This window comes from Agelaius tricolor, unplaced genomic scaffold (assembly GCF_023055355.1).
Source record: "Agelaius tricolor isolate 1412-34295 unplaced genomic scaffold, bAgeTri1.0.p SCAF_16, whole genome shotgun sequence".
Taxonomy (NCBI): domain Eukaryota; kingdom Metazoa; phylum Chordata; class Aves; order Passeriformes; family Icteridae; genus Agelaius; species Agelaius tricolor.
In genome coordinates this window covers 19894367-19919068 of record NW_027269276.1, presented here as the reverse complement: position 1 = coordinate 19919068, position 24702 = coordinate 19894367, and the positions used below count along the sequence as shown (strand labels likewise).

The 24702-nt window shown below is 44.5% G+C and overlaps 1 protein-coding gene across 3 annotated transcripts in view; it reads right to left on the bottom strand.

Moving 5' to 3' along the window:
• Positions 1 to 24702, bottom strand: part of RORA (RAR related orphan receptor A) — a 358835-nt gene that overhangs the window by 53484 nt on the left and 280649 nt on the right. Inside the window, exon 1 of one of the 3 annotated variants that reach the window (XM_071442021.1) lies at positions 17746 to 17947. The exons of the other annotated variants lie outside the window; for them this stretch is intronic. Within the exon in view, the coding sequence (XP_071298122.1) occupies positions 17746 to 17776 (31 nt within the window). The 5' untranslated portion in view covers positions 17777 to 17947. Of the gene's footprint in view, positions 1 to 17745; positions 17948 to 24702 lie in introns of those variants that run through there. 3 annotated transcript variants of the gene reach the window in all.

Genomic DNA, 24702 nt, shown 5'->3' with positions numbered 1-24702 from the left:
TTTTTCAAGAAACTGCAATGAATGAATGAAAAATCATTTGATATACTAGACTTTCTTAGGTGTAGTGACTTTGTTTTTTGATGATAGAGGTGCATGACTTTTGAGACCACTGTTCTAAGCCACCTGATACACCATAAATAAAGTCTCCTGGCTATCAGTGTTAGCAAAAATGCCAGCCCTGGGTTCTCCTCTTGAAGATAAAGTTAGCAGCAAGGACAGTGGGAGAAGCTTGTTCACCACTGCTGCTTCAGGAGAGCTGAGGAACCACAGTTCTGGATCAGGACCTCATGCATAAAATATGTAAAAAATGCAGACAAAAAGAGGGTCCCCATTCCAACAATCTTTAATGGAAGATATAAAACTGCATCACCTTTTGCATTTTCCTTGCTTCCTATTACTTAGTTCTAAAACTGCTGACCAGCTCACTCCACTGTAATTCTGGTTCTGTGTACCTTGTACATGATTTAAGTGATGTCTGCTGTGTTCTGTAAAAGGACTTGAGAGTAAGTCCAGACAGGTTCCTTGCTTCATGCCAGTTCATTTTAATAAACTTAAATTTACTGGGAGTCTAGAAGCATGGCAGAACTTCCATGGAGACTTTCCTAAAATCGAGTTTGTGGTTGATTTCTGGTTGATCACTCTGGTAACTGGAACAGTTTGTGTATGTTGAGGGAGCTCATGATGAACAATTCAATGTTTCAGATACTGCAGCAGCTCAGCAGGGTAATTCCACACCTCTTTCCTCCAACACAGCAAATCTGAGAGCATCAGTTTCTCCTCAAGTAAAACAACACATAAGAACAATTGAAGTTTCATGAGGGTGCCAATGATCATCTGGGGGTGCCCCAGGCACAGAGTGCCACAAGGTGCTGATGAAGTCAGAAGCGTTTTGGGGATGGTGGGCAGGAAACAGCTTTAAAAGACCAGACGTGAATTTTGGTAGATGGAAAGACAATTAGAAGTCCAGATGGAGAGCCAGTTTCTTGCAGTTGTCACGACCCTCTGGTGCTCTGAACTATTCCAGCAGGCTACCAAAGGACCCAAGGTCTCCTGAAGGACCCAGAGTGCAGAGTTAGAAGGGACAGCACAGAGGTGTCCCACAGGGCTCTGTCTTTCACTTTCACCCTGATCTGAACCAGCTGGTTACAAAGGCCTAAAATGCACAGTCCTGTTGTTACCCCTCACTACACTGATCGAGACATTGAATAAGGCACTGGCAGCTTGCTTTCAAAAGAGTGAAAGAAGAACACAAGAAAGTGAATTAGAGATGAAGAACGTTCACATGAAGGAGAAGAAATGAAAGTAATGAAATGAAAGAAAAGAAACTAGACAGCAAAGGAAAGAGGATCAGGCAATTACACAGCACTTCAGCAAGATGACAGTTCTGCATGCAGCCTGTGGGATCCCAGGGCAATGTGAATTCCAAGCAGGAAAATTCTTGCATCCACCTAAATGGAATAGCCAAATGGAAGGATAAAGATGGAAATGGCATAAGTACCATGCTCCAGACTAAAAATATAAACACACTCTTTATTTCCCAGTCTGTCTTTGGGAAACTGCAACGAGCAATGCTCAGGTCTATTATGTTCTCTAACTCTTGGAAACACAAAATCTTTATTAATAAAGTGTAATCAGCAGGCTCACACAAACTGCACGAGAATTTTGGTTTGGTTTTTGTTTTGGCTGCATCTCGATTTCACTTCTGATGACTGGTTAGCACTCTATCTTAAGGTTCACACTATACATATACACACACACACACTATAAGAAATTAAAGTTTTAAGTTTTCTTTCTTACCTTAAGTTGACTGCAACAAACCACTTTTTCAATTGAACATAAATCAGAAGAAATTTACCAATCTGACAAGAGCTAATGGACTTAGGATGAAGAAACAAGGTTTTTTCCCTGCACAAACAAGTAGGGTCACTGCATAGCCAGATCTTATTGCAAAGACCTTAACATGATAAAAGCAAAAAGCATTAACTATATTAATGGCTGTTCAAAATGAAATGTCTCTGCAATATAGCAATGCATTATTATCTAGCTTCTGCTCACTTTTTGATTAAAACACCAACCAACCCAAGCCACTCACTCTTCATAGTTTAAGAGGCCCAAAGCTCCTTCATGAAACAATTCTGTTGTCACTTTTATATAGGGTTAGTTGATGCCTTCCGCCTCCTTTTTCTCAGTGAGCTAAATATAATTAATGGCTTCAAAATGGAATTAGTTCAACAGCATTTGGCTGAAAGCATTTATTGATATGAATCCAGTTATAAACCATAACTCAAAGGCATATTGTAAAGAAATTTACTTCACTGAAAATTCAAATAGCAGCCTTCTATATAGAAGTGGTATTAAAGCTTACACATTAGTACAGTCACCATAAATTCTGATTTTAACAGGCTTGGATAAACATATAAATTTTGGCTCAGCGAGTCTGCTTTGGCTGTCAATACTCTGAAATAGATACAAGCTTTAACAAACCTTTAATTCAAAAGCCCATTACTGCACCAACTGAAATAGAAAAGACCTGAGTATCAAAGAGGAGTTCTTCCCCACTTTCATGGTATTACTTCTGTAAGACAGCAATTGATCTACAGCCCTTGAAAGAAAACAACTCGCTTCCCTCTCCTGGATAAAAGTCAGTGCAGTTTTTTCATCCATCACAGTGTAACAGCATCAAAATACACCTTCTGCATCTGCTTAAAACAAGGAAATAAACACCCTGCAAGTCACAAAGCCATTCCATGACATGTCAATTTACTTTTTCTGGCAGATTCACTACAGAAAAAACATGTTTTCATTAAAAAAACCTAAATGAAGATTTGTTTAAAGCCGTCAATAAGAGAGAAATGGGGAAAAAGAGAAGGAAGAATTTTTAAACATCTACATACTGCTAATGTTACTCTGAGGTGCTCTTCCACTCCATAAAGAAAACATGGAGAGATTCCTGCATCCAATGTCCTGAGATTTATTAAACTGCCAGACTAACTGTTGGTTACTTAATGACTAATAACATCGACAGTATTTAGCAGCAGCTGATAAATTGTGTAACCAACCTAATTTACCCTCTCTCGACATTAAAACCAGTCACTGTTAATAAATAACATCTTAAAACATTTGGGTGGGTTCTTTAATTCAATGAACAATGTATTTGGAACTACTGTGATGGCATTAGTGGGCAGGTACACAAATACAAGCTTATATGGTCTCTTTTAGAATCCAGTCCTTCGGTTGCCTGTGTTCTGTTACTATGTGCTCTTTTCCCTGAGAAACACCATAGTATTTAAACTCAGGGTTTTTTTTGTATGGGAACGCTTTTTATTCTTTCAGGCCATGCTAAATCCCCTTTGATTAGCTGGTTCAATGATCTGATCTCCTAATGAAAATGGTACGATTTTGAGGAGCAGTAACAAGCAGAGCTCACCGAGAGCCCTCATGGCATTACTGGCCCAGCTGAAAGGAGGGAAGAGTTCTTCCCCAGAACTGCACAGAGGCAGCTCAGCCTGCAGCTGGTGACAGGGCCCAGCTGGGTGTTTGGTGCACACAGGCAACTCCACTGATGTGAGCAGAAATTCAAACAGGAGCTGCTACACCAACCTTGGGGCTGCTCGCTGTGAACCCAGCCAAAGGGCAACTTCCTCTAGGCAGCCTTTGGGACAACAAAACACCCTTGAGAAGAAGTGTAAATGCCTACAAGAGAGTACATTTGGAATAATTTCTCCCCTTCAACTAACGTGCTTTAGGAGCATTCAAATTGCTTGGGACATGGTATTATTTTCAAAAGGAAAAATGAGTAGGTACTTAAAACCAAATGAATCTCAGGACTACTTTCTACTGGCATTGCTTACAATGGGCTTAATTATTTATGGGAAGAAACCATCCCATTGTACATCTGCTGGAATTTTTGAAAAACAAGTAAGTGGAATAAAAATTAAAATCTTGTTTGCAAAGCACTGGATTAGCAGCAAGCAATCTGGGTTTTGTCTCCTCGGATAAATCTCCTAGATAGCTGGATCAAAGAAGTCCTTTGTGAAACAGACACTTTACTGAGATGTTTGGAGACTTGGAACATTTTCCAAAGTGATAACCGTTTTGGTATCCAGCTTAAGACAACTTTGAAAGCATTTTCTGAAAACTGGAATTAATTATAATTAAATTAATTCTTCTCCCACATTATATTTGGTGATTATATTTGAAGTCATGCTATGTAATTTCAATTATTAAGGTGTTTTTACACTAGAAACAGATAAAAGTCCTCAGAAACTCTAAAACTTGCACCAATGACAAAATGCTTGGCTAACAAAAACCGACTCCAGTTCAGAACTAATGCCTCTGCCAGCACACAGCAGCGCTCCTCATGTGAGACACACAGCTTTATGCCAGCTTTGGACATGCTTCTGGAACTTCAACTTTAGGCTCCACAGAGACAAGCTGGACATCTGTGCACGCTGCTCATTCAGGATATTCATTCACACACAGAGAGATCCCATCCCCACTGAAACAAAATTTGAACTTGGCGGTTACCCAATCGCCAGTGCTGCAGCTACAGCCCAAGACAAGAAGTTAAGCCACACAACCCCACATTATTTTTGCTGGCACCTCCCTAAGAAATTTTTCAATTCAATTCAATGAAGGAAAAGAGAAAAGTATTGAAGGATTTCGTTTTGGGATTTTGATTTTATGAGCTGCTGGCAACTGTTCCTGGCCAAGAGCATACACACACTCTGTGACATAAACTGTTAACCTGACACTGGTATTCTGAAGGTGAGAAGGAGCCTCAAAAAGTTCATTGTTGGTGTGTTTTGTCTTTTGTTGATTTTTTTTTTTAAATTGGAAAGTGAACGTTCCTTCAATTTAGCATATAAATTGAATTAATTTGATTAGTCTTTCTAAGATGTAAACTCTTGTCTGTCCAAACACTGTCTGTGCCAGCCAGCAGGTCAGGGCTTGACACGCTGAGTGAGAAAAGCTCCACCTTCAAACAGCACGGCACAAACATGTCTGCAGTTCAATCTGCAGAGCAGGGAACTTGCACAGCCTCTACATTCACCAGACAACAGTGCTCACCACTTAAAACCAATTATTACCATTCCCTAAGAAAAGCCTTGACTTCGGCATGCTGAGCACCCTCAACTCCCCCCAGTGCCCCGTGTGCAGAATGAGCAGCCAGTGCCACCAGAAGGACTCCAGTGTGACACAAGATCCAGGGAAGCCACTTCCTTGGTGAAGCTCTTCAAGCACAGCCCATTTCTCCCCCTCAGCCACAAAACAGACACAGAAATGGGCCTCCTTAAAAACAGCTGCATTACACTTTTCTCTGAAATGAAAAGCAGGAATTTATTGTCCCTGTAATGTCTTCCTCAAAATCCCAAAAGTGCCCATTTGAGGGGCCGAAAGCTCGTGGCAACAGCTCCTCCTCCTTCCTGCTTGGCCACAGGCCTTGCCTTGGTACATGTACTGTCCCAGGATGGAATTCCCTCTCCAGGTGACACCACTGCAGTGAGGTGGGGATTGGTTTTCAACATATTTCTGGAAGAATAATTCATTCATGTTGTCATCACAGCCACCCAGATCTCCACACACACAACTGCTGCACCTTTTTGCAGTAATGTTACAGAGGATCCTGCCTTTTTCCAAAGAGATAATTACAGACTGCTTGCTGACAATTATTTCCAGTCTCAAAGCAAACAAGACAAACAATGGCACAAATCAGTGATCCATGTCATATCTTAGGCAACAACTTAATTATCAGAATGAATGTATTTAAAGCACAGCAGTAACGAAAGGAACATTCTAACAACACTTTACCTGACACTGTCTCACAAATGTACAAATACAGTCTAAGGAGCAATCAGAACATCAGCTTGAAGGGAGTAAAAAATACTGTGACCAGTAGTAACAAGGGTGTTTTATTTGAGCTTCCTTCACAGATGGCCCTGCCCTGGCCTTTTGGAGAATTTTCTGTCCTTCCATCAAATGCAAATGCTCGTCTCTCCTGAGGTGCTCAAATTGTTATTTTCAAGCCTTGATGTCTTAACACAATTCCCAGCAGTTCTTCTTAGCCTTTTACATTCTGACTTCTGTTTACTGATGCACTACTTCTCCAAGTGTAGTAGCACATCAATTAATTATACAGTAGTCTGCCTAATCAGGTTTCCCCAGGGTTTTTAACAGAAACCCTTTGTATTTCTTAATGATTCCACGAGATTGTAACTATTTTTAGTTCTGCAGTAAAAGAAATGAGTCTGCTGACAATACTATCTCCTAAAAAGGTGGAACTGCTATTGAAATGGTTGATCCAAGCACACTCGAACATTGGAGAATTCAGATTTAGTCTGGATCTTATGATTAACATTTCTGTATATAACATATGCAGTCACCACTTACAGAGACACAAATTAAGTAGAAAGCCTGGAACTGAAGAATAGATGTGACCTACTTATCATTTTAATATTAAAGCAGATACATTCAAGTTAATAGCAAAGTCTCCACTGCCTTCAATACAGTTCACCAATTGGTCAGTGAGAGTCCAATAATTTCCTTGACCAACTTCTCCTGACCTGTCTTGTCCTGAAAGAGGACATGCTCTACCATACCCAAGATCACTTTTTAGTTCTAAGGCAGATGTACACAAACTTGCTCTCTAAAGGGGATTTCAAGTTTAATATGAATTAATAAGAAAAAACAATAAAACCCCACCAAATGACAGAACCACAACAAATTACTAAAAGCACAAATCAGTAGAAATACATCAAGCTTTCACATTATAAAAGCTGAGAAAAACAGTAAAACACAGGTGGAGGACTTCTCCTGTGCCAGAGCTGGTTACATATTTGGCTGAATTGTGTGTTGTACTAAGAGAGGCCAGAATTAAAAATATTAAATAGACAGCTGCCTTACTACAGAAGAGTTTCTCTCATGGATCATAAGAAGAGTCTGTGTTGGAGGCACCTCTGGAGATGGCTTGATGCAGCCCCTGCTCTAAGCAGGGTCAAATAAGGCCCAGGGCTGTGTCCAACTGAGAATCTCCAAGAATGGAGACCCCACAACCCCTCTGGGCAGCACAACACAGTACGTGAGCAATCTGAGCACTGGCATGACAACACCTAAATCAAAAAGCAGACCTTTCCCTTTCATTAGAGCATTTGAGAGCCCCTTGGCCCAGGCTCCCTGCTGCAGACACAGGTCCATCTGTCAGCCAGCCCTGGGTCACAGGGACACAAACCGCAGCGCTGACATCGCGAAAGCTCCGACGCTCCTGCCGAGAGCATCGGCGTGCCCGGGTTCTGAGACACCGCTCCTCATTCTTGCTCTTACCTACTCCCCAAATCAGAAATGAAGATGTGCCAGAGATCATTTCCACATTATGAAAGCAGCTCTTTATAGCATTCCACGGGGACCTGTCTGCAAGGATGAACTGTATCTCTGTGCAGTTCCTTTTGTCCTGTATTTGTTCTTTGATGTACAAATACGCCACAGACTAAGCGGTGATCTCTTTGATGTTGAACTTTTATACTTTATTGCAACTAGCACACTTACAAGAGGAGCTGCCAGTCATTTTTCCCTTCTAAACATTCAAATTTCATGAGACATTTGCTTTATGAGTCATATTTCTTAGTAACTTGTTTTAAGAATTTCCAGAAGAACTGTGCTACTCTTCTGGACTGATAACTTGATTAAAAATCAAGACCTGATCAGGTTTTTCAGGTATTACAAATTAATACAAGCATTGGCTAATATATCCAAGTAGATTTAACATAAAGAATAATTACGTAGTCAAGTATGTATTTCTTCACTCTCTTTTAGGTAATTCTGGAGGGTGCTGGGATCCAGCAGTGACCAGGAGGAGCTGCACTGGGAACAGGACAAACCAAGGCATGCAGGCAGTGGTACCTTCCTGGCTACTCTGCCAGCCTCCAACACTTTACAGTCCAGGGACTGCCAGAGGCAGCCTCTGCAGCACAGCTTTTCATAATGCAGCGTGTACACATTGAATTTTAGGCTTACAATACCACAGCAGATTAAATTACAAAGTTAGTTACTTCTGCAGCAAAACAGTAATCAACACTGGCAGAAATAACATGTTAGGAAGTGCAAATTTACCACCACTAAATGCTACAGCTTTCAGTGTGACATAAAAAAAGCATTTCCATTCTGAAGCACTTTGTGAGGGTTTTTAAATCGATCCTACGAGCTGAAATTCTTTGGAGTGAGATTTTGGTATTCACAAGGTCTCTGCTTTAGAGTGACCTTTATGTTTGGCTACTTTTCCCCTAAGTATAAACACTGCGGTTAAGAGGGAAAACATCAGAAGAAAATTAGAATATTTTGGAACAGTGACATCAAGGAGGGAGCATTTCCCCATACTGAGCTCTAGGTTTCCATAACAAAAATCAGTACTGCTACTGATGGTCCCCTCCAAGCCAAGTAGTTTAAAGGTGTATTGGCAGTGTGCTGGCCAGAGAAATGCACCATGCTGGACATTTTAATCTCAAGTTATAATTTTAAAGTGAATAAACCACACAATAATTTGAGATGGTTTTAGTAAGTGAGCAAAAATATTTAAAATGAAACAAATCTGTTAAAGATACCGATTCCTCTTTTTCCAAAACAATTCACAGCTCAGAAAGGAGAAGTGTTGTTGAGAGCCAGTGAGGTGTATGCAAGGAGGGAGCGCTCCAGCACCTGCCATGCCACACAGCCAGGTGCTGCACTCCACCTTTCTGGCTGGGAAATGCAAAGTTAATCCCAGAAATACCAGCAGATTTTTAAGAAATCTGGACAGAGCTAGCCACAGCAATACCAGAAATGCCACATTTTCAGGGCCTTTTCCAGGTTGGGGCAGAAGTTAGTTCTCAGCTCACCCAGATTGTATCATGTGCAATCAAACAACTCTCCAAGAAAAACACAAGGGTGAAATATTGCTCATGTTACTGAGAGGCTTCACACACAGTGTCCAAGGAAGCATCCCATGCGGGAGGCAGGAGATAGAATTTTGATCCTCCTTGAAGAGAACAATAGAAGAATCAATTCCTGCATTCAGCCGGCCGAGCCGGGCCTGCCCAGCCCCGCTGCTCCCCCGCTATCGCCGGCGATCTGCGAGGCACCAGCGCCCCGGGCCTGTTTGCCTCTGCCATTTAGCAGGCGCCTATGTATATGAGGTTTCTCAAATGAAACATCTCTGGCTCTTTAATTAACCTGTCTGACTTTTTTTTTATTATCTGTTGATACAAGAATCTGTCCAGCAGTTACAAACATCTTTATGTACTCATATTTTAAGCAAATATTTCTTTTAATTCAATAAGGCACCCACGGTAGGAGAAAAACTCTCCCCAAAATTTAACATAATGCATCTCTGTCAATCTAACAATTGCAGGGTGTGTCCCTTTGACAGAAAACAACGCTGAGCCTGAGCTCAGCTGCTCCAGCCCATCACAAACAAGCTGCCTCTCTCCACATGGCAGAGGGCAGTGGCAAACACGCCCCCCCAGCCCTGGGGAGCTCCAGCCTGGTGTTCCAAACCTGGACAGGATGGTGCTCTCACTTACATTTATGTGCTCCATGGGTGGTTTCCCCAGTCCTGGAGAGCTCCAGCCTGGCGTTCCAAACCTGGACAGGACAGTGCTCTCACTTACATTTATGTGCTCCAAACTGGAAACATAAAGGTCTATCATACGGCCAATTCTACAGGACTCTAGAAGGAGGTAGTCCGAGGAGAGGAAAAAGCAGGGGCACTCTAGAACAAGCAGTTTTCTGCAGTGCACAAGATGGGTTAATTAATTCCCACACTGAGCAAAAAATAACTACAAATTCACTAGAAAATGTGTGTTTTCTCACAAAAGCTGCTCTGACAAATCAAACACAGACAAAGATGGGCTAATTAATTTAGCCAAATGGGAAAATACACCCATTATGAGAAGCATTATAGTTGTTACAGAAGGACAGCAGCTACTGCTGCTCCTGCCAAGTAGCACAGCAATTTATACTGTTCAAATTTACACCAGAACTAAAGTATGCGAATATCTATGTACAAAAAGGAAACTCCAAATGTTCTGATGACCAGACCAGGGATCATTTTTTACTGACTTTCAACTCCCTACCTAGACAAAAGGCTCCAGGCAAAGAGCACCTGGGGCTTAGAGAGAATCCAACCTTCTTTTGGGGTGAGAAGACGATAAATGACCCTTTGAACCATGTCACACCAGGCACAGGGCCAAGCAGAGGAGGCTGGACAAGAGAGTGCTCCTCTCTCCAGAACTAGGAGTGAGGTAAACATAAGCTTATGTAAGTTTTAGGCACACTTAACCCATGGCACAGTATCACCTCCTCAGATCCCTGGCAGTCTCACAAGAGGTGTGAACTAAGTGCCACATGAAATGGGAACCTGATTTCTAATTGGATCATGTAAATTGTACAAGGCATTAAACAGCACACGATACTCGGATGAAGGGAGAAAATTGCTGAGCCAATGAAATACAGGAGCTCTCAGTATCTGCAAGAGCTGGAAGCAGAAGCCATTGCCACAATGCATCACTCCCCATTTCATGCTGTTAACAAAATCACAGTGAGAACAGCAAAGACTTGAGGAGTTCTAGAACATCAGAGTACACTGCAGATGACAGCATGTGCAAACAGTGACAGGACCTTTTCTTTTTTTTTGGCTGTGAGTGCAGAGGTGGCAGGAGGTCCAAGCACAGGGCTCTGGGCAGGGCGCCTGCAGTGTCTCTGACCAGCACCACCCAGAGCCAGTGAAAAGCAAGGCTGGCATGCAGGAACACGACCCTGCTTCTCTGGCAACCAGTCTAAATTCCAGCTTGTGGTCCCTTCCGTTTGAAGGAACACTCTGAGAAACCCTATGTCACAGTGTATCTGTCTTTGTAAAGACTTAGTGCCACTTTTCCACCCCTTTGTTTGAGAATGATCAACTTCTTCTAAAGTACATAAATAAAGAGTCACGCAGTTGGTTTTATGAAGCATTTTGTCCCAGGATTCAGTGGCAAGAAACAGCACAGTATTTCAAAGAACACAAACAGTACACAATAATTACACGGCTGATACCCTATAAGTATGCTGACTATTCTATTTGCATTGTTCAGAAGTGAAGAGGTTACACTTATTTACATCCAAGCAGCTTTAATTAAGCTTTGAGATAAATGCTCTTAAAATGAAAGCTGGGATGATTATACCTCTCTCCACACTGATTTTAGCCTAGATGGCTATGTCTGCAGCATGACAAAGGGCCCAAAGGCTGGAATCACACAAACAGGTCCTGCACCACTCACCATCACACAGGAAAGAAAACAAAAACCACAGTGAAATCTGAAGTTGACTGCTTAGGTGTGCTGGAGCTGGGCCACAGGTGCAAGGCAGCAGCAGTGGGAGCTGCTGACCCCTGCCAGTCCCCTCTGAGACCAAGGGCTCCAGCTGCACTCACTGACAGCAGCCAGAACCTGGGCCACACCTGACCCCAGCCGTGCTGGGCAGCCCCCAGGCCTCTCTGGGGGGAATCGTGCTCTTGTGAGAGCTCCAGGGTCAGAGGTTCACTTTCAGCTGCAGCCAGAGTGCGTGAGGAGCGTTACCCATGGCAGACACTGCGGTGGCATGGGCAGACCAGCTCCGTGCTCCTGAGGGGCAGCACACAGGCACCAGGAGCGTGCTGGGAGAACATGAGAGAGCTGTCCCAACTGGCATGGCACTGGACTCTGATTTCCCTGCATATCCCTTTGCTCCTTCAACACGCCTGCTTCACCCTCCCCTGACACTGCAAAGGAAAAGGGAAGCAAACACTAATTTAATGACATGTTTCAGGAGAGTGTCAGCAGTGGTAACCTGTGCAGGCAGACAAGCTCAGAGCAGAGTGGTGGTACCTCAGGGGGCTTTCTGCAGTGCACTGAGCTCTCCAGAGAGCGCCCTGCTGCACTAAGCCCTACTGTGGAGAGGGGAGCAGCACGACACCCCGTGAGTCAGTGCCCTGAATCACTCCCTCGTGTTCTCAGCAGAAGGTGCAGGCAACTGGGAGACAGCCTGGAACTGCACCGAGCTTGCCAACCTGGATCCTGCAGAACTTCCCAGCCTAAATGCCTCTAGCAAGCTACAGACTTTGTTCAGCACAGGCAGCTCACAGGATGAAGCACAAGGAGAAAGTCCATCTCCAGACCTCCTGAAAGGCTTATCTGCTTCAACTTCCCAGTCAGTGCCTTTTTTCATCCAACAGGCAGAGAGGTCTGCACGGTACAGACTCACCTTTTTGCGCATAACTTAGTTATTCTTGGAGGACAGAGAGCTCCCCTCCCCTGCTAATGTTTATTGCAAAAAGGAGAAAAATCCCTGATCTTCAAAAAGGAAGAAGACAGTTTCTGTACCATTAGTTATGTGCATATCCCTTAGATATCAGTCCTCAAGGAAAAGACAAACCACAAAAGGAGAGAACTACTGCTTGCTTGATCTCAGGAGTTATCAGCTGTAATTGCAAATTACAGCTCACAGACAAATACAAGAAAGGTGAATAGTTTTTCCTTTCATTGTGAATAAAAAAAAAAAACAGAAAAACATTCTAAAATGTATCAAGTCTGACTGTAATAACATTCTTGTCATATGCAGTTATTTTGCACACTACAAAAACTTATCTCCTGGGAATGGAAAGGAAAAAAAAGAACATGCTGCATCTCAACTTCCTCCAATACTAGATAGAGAATTGCAATGTATCTACTCGGGAGAGACACAAAGATTCGCCAATTTTGATTTAGTACATATAGTTTAGAATAAAATATACCACTTTAGAACTCTGTTGTGTAGTCAAGACGAAATACCAACAATCCTGATGGTAATTACTCACAATAGTGATCATTTTTACACTTTACTGTAGGCAAGAGAAGCAAGAAAAAAGATTTAAAATCGCTTAAGGTTAAAATCGAGTGCTACATCATCCTAGAAAAAACCCCCCAAACATGCTAGGTTCTCTATAATGGGGAATGAGTAAAGAAATCAGTCTTTTTCACACACAGTGGGGAAGTACTTGGCATAAAGAGGACTCAGTTCTTCACTAAGGTCTCTAGACACTACTCCCCAAACTAAAAAATGCCAAAACAAACATTCAGCTCCCCGCTGCAGAGCTGCAGGCCCTTCCCCTGCACGAAGTGAACCAGCTGCCATCTCCCTCTGACACCCCCCACCAGCTCACTGAATAAAGCACAGGGACACTTCACATCTGCCTAAGCTCACATCCCCAAAACCAGCCTATACCCTCCTCTACCACCTCAGCCCCTCAGGGAGTCATTTTGTTTGGTTTCACAAAAAAGGGGCACAGAAGTCCTTCAGTTGTGTCTGTAGACTGCTTGAGTTTTGCCCCAGTTATTCAGAATGATCCTGGAAGAATTATTTTTAGACCGCATTACAAGCCGTTGGGAACCCGCTCACCATTTTAGCCAGGCAAGAGCTGTATGTAAGTTTAAAGAGTCTGGTGAGATGTTCAGCACCCACAGTTTCTGCTGACCTAAACAGGACATAATCTCCTTACTTGAAACGAGTGTCCCCAACTGAGACTTGTACAGAGCATGCAACTGCCTTTGATTTTCACAGAGCGAGACATAAAGACAGATTTCCTCTTTTACTTTTAAATCTCGAGAGTCTTTCAAAGAGCCTGAAAAGTACATTTCAGCAATAAACCTCAAACCAATCTTATCCTCTGAATGTAATGCAACAAATGTCTTAGATACAAGCAAGTCATTCAGATCAGTCAAATGAAATTAAAGCAGCAAGAAAACAGCCTGTCAGCTAGCAATTCCAAAGGCCAGATTCTGTTAATATTTAGTCAACAGAAGTTCTCCACTGGACTATTTGCTAAATTGGATTTAACTTTCAATAGCGCCACAGTAAAGGTAAATTTAAGCACGCTTCAATTTGCAAAGCTACCTTTTTTTTAAAAACCTATGGCAAGATATTTTTCCATAGGCATTTGTTTACTGGTGAAAAGCACTGAGTAATTACCAACGTGCTGGGAGGCTGGTGCCAGGATACACGACAAAAAACACGTCAAAAGGTCAGGCTTGACAGACTGGGAAAAGCTCACCCAAATGAAGCAGCGGTGCGTGCATCCCTGTCTGCCCCCGGAGCCGCCCGGCTCTGCCGGCTCCGCTCGCTGCAGGAAAAGCACCTGGGGCAGTGGGACAGCGGCAGCCAGGAGTGCTGCCCTGCAGTGCTGCCTGCTGCCCTGCCGTGCTGCCTGCTGCATGGCTGCAGCCAGGAGTGCTGCCTGCTGCCCTGCCGTGCTGCCTGCTGCATGGCTGCAGCCAGGAGTGCTGCCTGCTGCCCTGCCGTGCTGCCTGCTGCATGGCTGCAGCCAGGAGTGCTGCCTGCTGCCCTGCCGTGCTGCCTGCTGCATGGCTGCAGCCAAGAATGCTGCCTGCTGCCCTGCAATGCTGCCTGCTGCATGGCTGCAGCCAAGAGTGCTACCTGCTGCCCTGCAGTGCTGCCTGCTGCACGGCTGCAGCTCGGGCTCTCCGCAAAAATGCAGCAGATTCCAAAAATTCTGACACAGTGGAGTCATCTTCCTTACAACAAGTGTTTTTTAACGACTGAATTTTCATTTGGGAGCAGTCAGTAGAAAGGACAGTTATATTTCCAATGATTCAAGCACAGATCCCCAAAGCGAAACAATTTTCCTTACAGCCTAGGAACAACAGATTCTACTCATCTGGTCCATCTTCCACAAAACAGCAACAGACTGGACTTTACATTAACACAGCAGTAGTCAGGATTAGGACCTCAAATGCCACCTTAACAGTAAATACATCTGGGTTTAAATAGATTAGAAAATTTACATCAGCCTTTCCACCAATCTCTATTTAGGAACGTGCACAACAACGATAACGCAACTATTGCCAAGTTCCTGTCCATACTTTATAACTCATCAGTGGACTGAACCCTTCTGACCAGGCCTGATGATGGCACAGGACAAGCACCTGAGCTCTCACCAGCACTGACTGACACACCTCTGTACAACGCAGGCACCAGAACGTGGAACAGCCCCACAGCCAGGAAACGATCTGCCCTGGTTTGGGCTCACCTCCGTTCTGTACTGGCCTGACAAAGGAGCTCCTGGTTCCACCCCAGCACAGGGTACCTGCCCATCAGCACTCAGCTCTGCTCTCCTTGAAGTCACCCTGAGGCTCCTGCCAGGGAAGACTCTCTCTGGAATAAGATCTGCACCAGTGCCTACGCCGGCAGAATGATCGGATTTCTTCGCAAACTTCACTGGTGAGCACGTAAAGTTGCTGTGTCCCTTAGCAGTGTCAGCTGCTGAGCCTGTGTTACCAACTAAAAATGCAAGGCTTCCTGGATACTCTACAGACTCACAGCAGTTGGCAAATAATTTCTAAAAGCCCATCAATCTAGAAAATACTTATTCAGTCATTAAGAACTTTGATGCTTCATCTCTGCCTGTTTTCTTAGAAATCAGTTGGAAAAAAATCCTCTTTCTGCTCTGCCTGAAATGAGCAAGTTTCATTTCCTAACACGCAGCCTGTCTCAAAGACATGCCCAGGCTCTTCCCTGGACTGGTCTGTTCCCAGCACTGTAGGTGTGTGAGTGCAGCGCTCCATGTGTGACAGCTGGCTCGTCTTTACCCACCCAAACCTGGATGCAGGCTCAGGAATTTTCACAATTAAAGAGAACATGTTGGCCAGAACATTGTGTTGCAAGAAAAATAAAACAACTCACAAATTAACTTCATATGGTATCAGTTTGGGCTACCTAAACAGCAATAGGAAAGGCATTAATACTCCCCCTTTTACCCCAAAAAGAAAATTAAACCAAATATGAAAATCCCATGTTCTCCTTAAGACCATAATTTTTTGCACTTTAACTTCAGAACTGTAAAAGATTAGAAGACACCACCACAGGATAGAGAACAAACAAGATACCCAATTCACCTCCAGATTTTGCGTTTTTCCCTTTTACTTTCGAGCTTAAACAAACTCCATACCCTATTCTATTGGTCTACTTCTCTCAAATCATAATATTGGCCTGTGGATCTATTATTTCACAGCAGTCAGAGGCCCTTTTAAGACAAATGACAACACATTTCCTCCAGCTGAAACCTGTTCAGCAAATTAGAGAAAGGATAAGAAACCAAGGAAGTTTTTCAATGCATTAGAGAACTAAATATTATGAAACATGAATTAAATGCACTATAGAAGTGGTCTGTAAAAAGTACAAAGACCTACGCATTTCCATAATAAAGCCACTAGGAATTACACTTTAAAATCCAAAAGCTGGGCTCTGCCAAGATTTTACATCAGTGTGGAAATTGGTTTAAATGAAACTCCCAAGAGAATAAAAAATATATTTCAGAGTTGAATTGCTGTAAATCATCCGCCTGTTCTTTTACAACACACCTTAAATCTCTGTCCAGAAGCACACAACATAATCACACCCCCAATATTTTTGTGTGTGTACTTCCCTCCCTCTTTTTAAAAAGTTGTTTATTTAATTTCATGGTTCTAAAAGGCTTATAAGGGATACGCTGAAAAACTGTTATCAGAATGTGTAGAATTCTAAAGGACTGCTAAAATATCCATGTAGTTTGCACTTAAAAAAAATGCACTTCCTTTTGTTACAGATGCAAGTATCTGAATCAACCCAATTACATTTTCTTGCCAAAGACATTCAGCATGGCTAATGATTAATGAATACAGTGCTTTTCTTTTTATTCACACAGGCTTCTCTCCAAGAAGAAAAGGAAGCCGCGTAATTGAAAATTACCGTCCTTAAACACTATGCTGCTACTGGTGTGCATTACCTAGTGCCTTGCAAAGTGGAAAAAAAAGGAAACAGTCTCTAACTGAAGCAAGACTCAATATTCTTTTCCCAAGTAACTGAATTTTTAAAGAGAAATTTTGCCTAAAATTCATTTTAAACAGCACACATTTAGTATTTTAGTGGGGGCATTAAATTCATATATTTTTAGATTACTGTGAAAAAATACTGTATGTAAGTAAGATGGTTATTCAAATTAATTTTTTTTCCTATATTAAAAAAAACCCCCATACCTATGACTTGAAAAACACTGCAATGCAAAGCTCTACTGTGGACCTAATTTTATTAAAAAACAGGGCAGACTACAAACGTACCTCTAAACTTTTGGTATCTCATCAAAAACTTCGTCTGACTGTCCTCAGTCTGCCACTGCCCCTCATTAAGGACTCGAATCCGCAAGAAGAGAAAACTCCAGGTTTAGAAAAAATAAGTCACTAAGTAACTCGGCTTTTTCCTTTTATTCCAAAGCCTTTGAAAGATGAGCAGCTGCCAGAAGACGGCATTTCAGCCCCGGCAGCCGCCCAGAGGATGCTGCACGTCCTTTGCTCTTGGCTAGGATCAGATTTTAGGGAGCCCGTTTTCTCCGCGGGCTGCGGGAAGCCCGAGCGCAGCCGGTGTCGGCCCGGAGCGGGCTCAGCCGCAGCCCTGCCAGCCCAGCGCCGGCCGGCAGCGCCTCTGCCCTCGAACTTGCAGGCGCCGCTCAGCGCAGCGGCTCCGCGGTGCTCCCGCCGCCACCGAGCCGGGAACGAGCCGCCCGCGGCCCCGAGAGCCGCCCGGAGCCGCCCGGGCCCCGCACGGCCAGCGCCGGCCCGGCCCGGCAATGAGCGGCGCCGGACCCCGAGCGGCGGCCCCGGGAGCGCGGAGGCCGCGGAGCGCCGCGACTCCGGCCGGCGCCGCTCATTGCCCGGGCCGGGCTTTCGTGCCTACCTTTCATCGCGGCGAGCACAACGCACATCATTTGTCAGCGGCGAACGGCGGGGAGCGGAGCGGAGCGCGGCGGGCAGGAGGCGGGGAGGGGAGGCGGGACGGGCCCTCGGCGTGAAGCACCAGCACCACCGCCGCCGCCTCAGCAGCAGCAGCCGCCGCCTGCCAGCGGAGAGCCGCGCCGCGCCGCCATCCCCCGGCCCATATGAGGCTCCATGTGACCCGCTGACACCGAGCCAGCCCCGGCCCCCCGCCTTGTTTACACCGCTCGCCCCGTCCCCTCCCCTGCCGCCGCCGAGGGGCGGTCACGGGGCGCGCCCGGCGCGCAGCACCGCCCCCGCCGCCCCGGGGCTGCTCCGCCCGGCCCCGCACGGCACGGCCCGGCAGGTGCTGCCCGGCCCCGGCACGGCCCGGCCCGGCAGGTGCTGCTCCGCCCGGCCCCGCACGGCACGGCACGGCCCGGCAGGTGCGGCACGGCCCGGCAGGTGCGGCACGGCCCGGCAGGTGCTGCCCGGCCCCGGCAGGTGCTGCTCCGCCCGGCCCCGCACGGCCTGGCCCGGCAGGTGCTGCCCGGCCCCGCACGGCTCGGCTCGGCAGGTGCTGCCCGGCCCGGCCCCGGCACGGCACGGCCCGGCAGGTGCTGCCCGGCCCCGCACGGCACGGCACGGCCCGGCAGGTGCGGCACGGCCCGGCAGGTGCTGCCCGGCCCCGGCACGGCCCGGCCCGGCAGGTGCTGCTCCGCCCGGCCCCGCACGGCACGGCCCGGTCCGGCAGGTGCTGCCCGGCCCCGCACGGCACGGCAGGTGCTGCACGGCCCGGTCCGGCAGGTGCTGCCCGGCCCCGCACGGCACGGCCCGGTCCGGCAGGTGCTGCCCGGCCCCGCACGGCACGGCAGGTGCTGCACGGCCCGGTCCGGCAGGTGCTGCCCGGCCCCCGGCGGCAGAAGCGCTCCCGAAGCGCCCCAGAGCAGCTCCCGTCCCTCGGGTCCCGCAGCTCCAGCGCGTTTGTTCCCCGCAGCCCCCCCGAGTGTTGTTTTAAGTAAAAAATAACCGCGTTGCCGCTACATCTTGGCACAACGCTCCGCAGTTAATAGTCGCTGACTCGATCAAGCAGAGCAGCATTTACATTTTAAATCTGTCTGGTGACGGGTTCATGCTTTCCTAGGATTTACTTGGAACGTCTGAAACATGATACCACTGCTGGAGTTTTCATCTATTCTATAGCATCAGATGTCACCGTACTGTCAGTTTGTGAGATGAAGTTTTACATTCATGGATATACACACAGCCACACTACAGGAGGGATGGCGCATGACTGAGCACACCCACAGACACAAAAATAATCCAAGCTATTAAAAAAACACACACTTTGCTGAAAATTGCATTAACAAAACCAGTATTTTTTTCCAATTCCTGTATTAGCCACTGGAATAAACTCTCATGAAATACAAAACCACACCAAAAAAAAAAAAAATTGATGCATTACAAGCTGTTTAAGAGGGGACAGAATATACTATACTATTTAATCTAATTCAATCAGAAGTATAAGTATTTAACAAAAATAAGGGAAAATAGTTACAAACAAAAGCCAGAGGAACCATCTTAATATTTGAAATGAAGCCCTATATTTAGAAAGCCTTTATGAGATGAGGACACTGAAACAATCTAGTATTAAATGGCCCTTAATTGCTAATTCTTACCTATTTCTTTAATGAGTTCTTAATACAGTATGATATTATTTAAATGTGATTTGATCCAAGTGTACTTACCATTTATCAGTCTAGTCATTCAAGCCCCATTAATGCAAAATACTGTTTTAAATTTTCCTTCTTTCAAAAAACATTAAAACATTAAAAATTCCAAGAGCTAATCTGCTGCAGTAGTGTAAATTTAGCAGGTATCTTTGTCATAAAATTTTTCATCTACATTTGCTCTCCTTACATTAAGCCATTCCTACCAATAGCACATGTACAGTGAGATACTGCTCAGAAAATGTACAGTGGCAGAGCTGGTCCCAGATGGGTTTGTGCTCATGGATTTTACCTGCAGCACAAGCTGTAAAGTTGCAATGTACTGAACAGAAACCTTACAGGGCATTCTGGACTGAATCAAATCCCACCAGCAGTGCTGGTCAGAGCTCCTCAGGGCCTGCAGGATGCTGCTTTTACACATGGGCCAGCTGTGGGATTTAGATGCAGCCAGAAAGCTTGGAGCATGCACAAGAGAGAAGAATGATGTCCTAATGCATTGTAATGTGGAGTTAGATCTTTGTAAACATTTTGCTCTGACACAGCAAGTAATGTCAGACCAATGGCCTGAAAAATGTCATAGTCCATTAGCACTAGTTGTCTTGTCAGACATTTAACCTTAAGGTACACAGCATTACATTATTACTGATCTGGATTTGTTTCCAGTCCAGCTGAAATGCAACTGGTAATCTGGAATGACATCTGATGTGCTAAACGGCTTCAATAATAAGCAGACAACACAGAATTGCATTCTTACAAAGGCTACTTCATAAAATCACAGAAGATTTGTCATCAGACATTTTATGTGAGAAGAGCATACCTAAAATAGTTTATTATTTGTTATCAATATCCCATCTAAAGCAATCTGCTGACTTTGGAATATGTAAACACACCCATTTGCACTTGGGTTTTCTGTCTCACATTGACCTCATCATGAAAACTCCATCCAAAATCCATTTCCTTCCCCATTTACCAAACTACTGCAATAGTGACAGTCTCTCTGGAGTTCAGACACGGTATCAGTGACAACACAATGTGCCAGTCAAATAACACTGAGCTGAGTATTACAGTACACTTGACAGGCAATTGCTCTCACTGTTTGTGCAGCAGGGTTTCATTTGACTGATAGGAATGCATCCCAGCTTCCAGAATCTTGTCTATCCTGCCTGCTCCTTCAGCTTTTGATAGATACCCATGAAACACTGCAAGACTGCAAACACTTCACAGGAGTGAGAAACTACACTTCAGGGTACACTCAATTCTTGCCTTGACTTCTGCGTTCAAAGACCTCCTGAACATGTCAGATGTGTTTATTAATGGTTCAGAGTGAGCAGTGGCCTGCAAACAGACCCTGACCACAGCACGTGCTCATGCTTTGAGCCACCGTGGCACAGCCCAAGCACACCCAAACATCCAAGAACTACAAACCTTAGATTGCTGCTTTAGGGATGGGAACAGATTGGGGAACCTTATCAAGTATTGCTCTGTGTTGTGCTGACATAAAAGGTGTTCAGCTTGTCAGCCTAACCACAAGCCTCTGCAGCAATCTGAGGGAAACAACTGTTTCTAGAAATCTTTTCAACCCTGCTGCAAAACAGAGAAGTGTTAAATTGCTAACAGAGAAAGGGGAAACACCTATGACAGCTATTAGCACTGGTAATGCAAGAGACAGTGTTAATTGAGTATTCTAGGCACAGGACAGAAAACACTGAGAAGCTTCCTCCACCTCTTTTTAAACCCACTGAGCGAAGTAATAAATTCAGCTTCTAAGATGAACCAACTACTTCTAACTATTTGTTCAAGGACATCCCCAAACTGAAGTAGTTTAAATGCAACTAATTAAACAAAGATGTTTATGTTGTTCTGACTTGAAATGTCAGTGGGGAGCATTTCTGCAGACTGTTGGGTCAAGTTTTGCATTCTTGCCTAAGCTGCATGGTTAGGCTTAATTTAGGAATAATTTTGAGACCTCCTTATCACTAAAATTTAAGATTTGAATAATAAACACAGGGCACAACCACCACCCTTCTTCCCTACCTAGCATAGAGGAAAAAGCATTCTTAAAAAAGAAAATGTGTCATGTAATCACCCCCTGCCTGAAGAAGGTTTAGCCCCACAGGCTTGTTATGAAGCTGAAGCAGTCAAACGACTCTGAGGTACAGCATTTCCCCACTGCTCCATCACTGCATGCAAACCTTTGCAGGGCAAGGGCTGCATGCTGCATTCTCCCATGGAGGTGAAAACCTACTTACTGGGAAGGAAATGTGATATAAGAGCACTTCAATAAATCATCCAGAACCTCCACATTTTCAGCTTTAGCAAAGACAGCTTCTTCACCTCTTTTAAAATGACCTACAGCTAGTTTTACGTATATGTTTTCACTTATAAAATGGGCTTAGACTGGCAGTATAAATCCACATAATTCTGCATATTTTTAAATGTTTTTCTGAAGTCTTCATAGGCTTGCAATGAAATAAGTTCTTTAAAATGTTTAGGAAATCTTATATTGATTCAAGTAGGCGGCAGTAACATCCAGAAATGCTCAAGTGCTTTTCAGGACTTCAAACATCTATAGAAAATGTTGAAAACTTCTTTTCAACATTTAAAGAGCTCCTCTAAGGAGTTAAACTCTGCCCAGAGATGGTGACAACAGCTGCTGGTAAATGGGAAGAAGCAGGCGATACTGAAACAAAGCCTTTCTCCAATGGCAGCCCAATCACACGTCCCCATCAGGGGAAGCATTCAGCTCCCAGCTCATCTGAGTGTTGCAGGTCTAGATGTGACCAGAGTTTAAAACCAAGCATCAGAACACTCTGCTTGTGCCCTTTTGGCTTCTTACTCAACAGCCATGTGTTGAAACCATGGAGGTGCAGTGATCACAACATCCTTGTTTACCAAATACACCCAAAACCAAGTGTAGGGAAACTAAACTGCAGCTCTAGATCATCTTTAAAAACACAGTTCACAATTCTGTCCACCCTGTTGGCAATCAATTTTTAAGCGCTTTCCAACTGATACATGCAACACCCCCAAAACGAAAACGATTGCTCCCTAACACATACCCCCCTCTAGATGTAGTGGTATTTTAGTGTTCATTTATTTCTAGCCCTCCAAGTAGCACACTGTTGAAGATGAACCTGAGGTTGTCCTCATTAAGTTGCCTCTTTTTCATCTATTTAAAACTGCTACTATGCTGACCCTGCAATCATTCCATTTTGCTTCAGCCAAAATGCCCGCCTCAGTTCCTGCTGAGGAGGTGTGCTTCTGTGCCTCGTGGGCCTACAGCTATGTGTCTCTTAATCAAGTATTTTAGAGACTACCCCACAACTCCCAATTAAGTCCTTTGCTATCCCCAACTGTTGAACTGCTTGCTGTGCTTTGCCAAACAGCTGCTGCAGTTCTGCACCTGGTGAAATGAAGTATGTGTTGACAAAATGTTTTGGGGTTCATCTGGATGAAAGCTAAGTCCAAAGTCATTATTATCAGCTAGGCGTGCTGTTAGTAGCAAAAGATTTTAAAGATCTAGTCGACTGAATTTTCACCCGGCTTCCTCTCACCTTGCAAGCCTATCACATTTGCTGCTTTTCAGAATCTAAGGTAACAGCAGTACATTTGGAAATAAAGTGATTAGAAAGATGAGATTATCACCAATTCATCATCTGCCACCAACTGCAAGTGGGGCCATGGAAAGAATACAAAGTTATCAAGACATAGATCAAACTGGACTTGGTAGCCTCCTCCTTTTGTCTCCACCTAAAAGGGCATTATGAAGTGACTGCTATTGGATTACTCCTCATGCTGCCACTGCAGAGTCCCTGTTTGATCTCAGAAAGATTCTCATTCACAGTTTTGAAAGATCAAATCTTCCTGCAACATCCTGGCATTAATGATGCCAAAAAGCAGGAATTGTTTGAAAGCTGTTAGAGCTCTCTTTTTCATGCATAATCTTACCAGGGTATTTGGCCAGAGCTGCTTGCCAAAACTGCAGCTATGTATTGTTCTGTATATCCCTTTAGGTGGGGAAATGTCAATAGACAGTGTATAAACCAACTGCTGATTGGCAGCAGCACAAAGAACAGCAAGATACTAATTATCCTCAAAGAAGTAATTACTAGACCCTTGTTTAAGGATCCTTGCCATATAATCATTTTTCAGAATACACAGGCTCTCCAAAGAACCACCTTTTCCTGTAAATCAACCAAGAGAGAATTGTGCTGGTCATAGTGGAACATCTTCAGTGTAGTTTAGAATCTTCCAAAGTCCTTTTGTTCCTTATCACCTTGGTGTGGGCTTCTGTAGCACAGAGTGGGCAAAGCTGCTCAGTTGAGCATCTCAGCATCTTAAGCCTAACCATTTTTAACTCATAATTTAACTCATAATTTAATTCCAGATGAGAGCAGATGCCTGGATGCAGAGATCCTGTCAGCTGGACAGGTGCTGGGGCCTTCTGGAGGCCTGCTGAGAATAGACAGAACCTCTAAGTGCTTTGGTCCCTTTCTGAAAAATACCTTGACAGTATTAGCAAAGTTCTCACTTCCCTAAAAAGCCTTTGGTCTGTAGAATTTTTGTTCAATTTTTGGGGTAACAACTGGGTTTCACAAGGTGTTAGGTCCATTTCCCAAACTATTGTGCATACAGCCATTCACAGAAGAATTGCAATGCTCACAGGGATGCCCTAGACCAGCCTGGAGCATTTGCTACCTCCTGTAAATTTATGACTGACCTGACTACTGGCTTTAGATCATTAGCCAGTTATATACCACGGATAAGTAACAGGTTTTTTTCCCTTTTTTTAATCCCTGGGCTTCCCTTTCTGCCCTGTTTTGTATCATCAGGGATAGCCAAAGCAGGACAAATGGTAGTAGTGAGCAGAGCATGAGATGAAGTGAGACAGGTTTCCTGCTCAGAATCTTCCTCACAAATGTGTCTGGCCAGATGTAGCACCAAGAAGGAACCCTGGAGCTTCCTGCCTTTTTCTGATGAATAGTTCAGCAATCAAGATGATTTGGGCATATCCCAGTGGATCCTCTGCCACTCCACGTGCCATGGGATTCACAGCACTTCAGCCTCTTGATTTCCTTGCTGCTTATGGCAGTGCTCTCATCTGTTGAACAAATTGAATGCTTCAGCTATTCTTAAGAATAACCAGAGAAATGTTAATCTACAGCCAGCCAGAGTTGTGCTTTCTGCCCATAAACTCTGGAAATGATGTG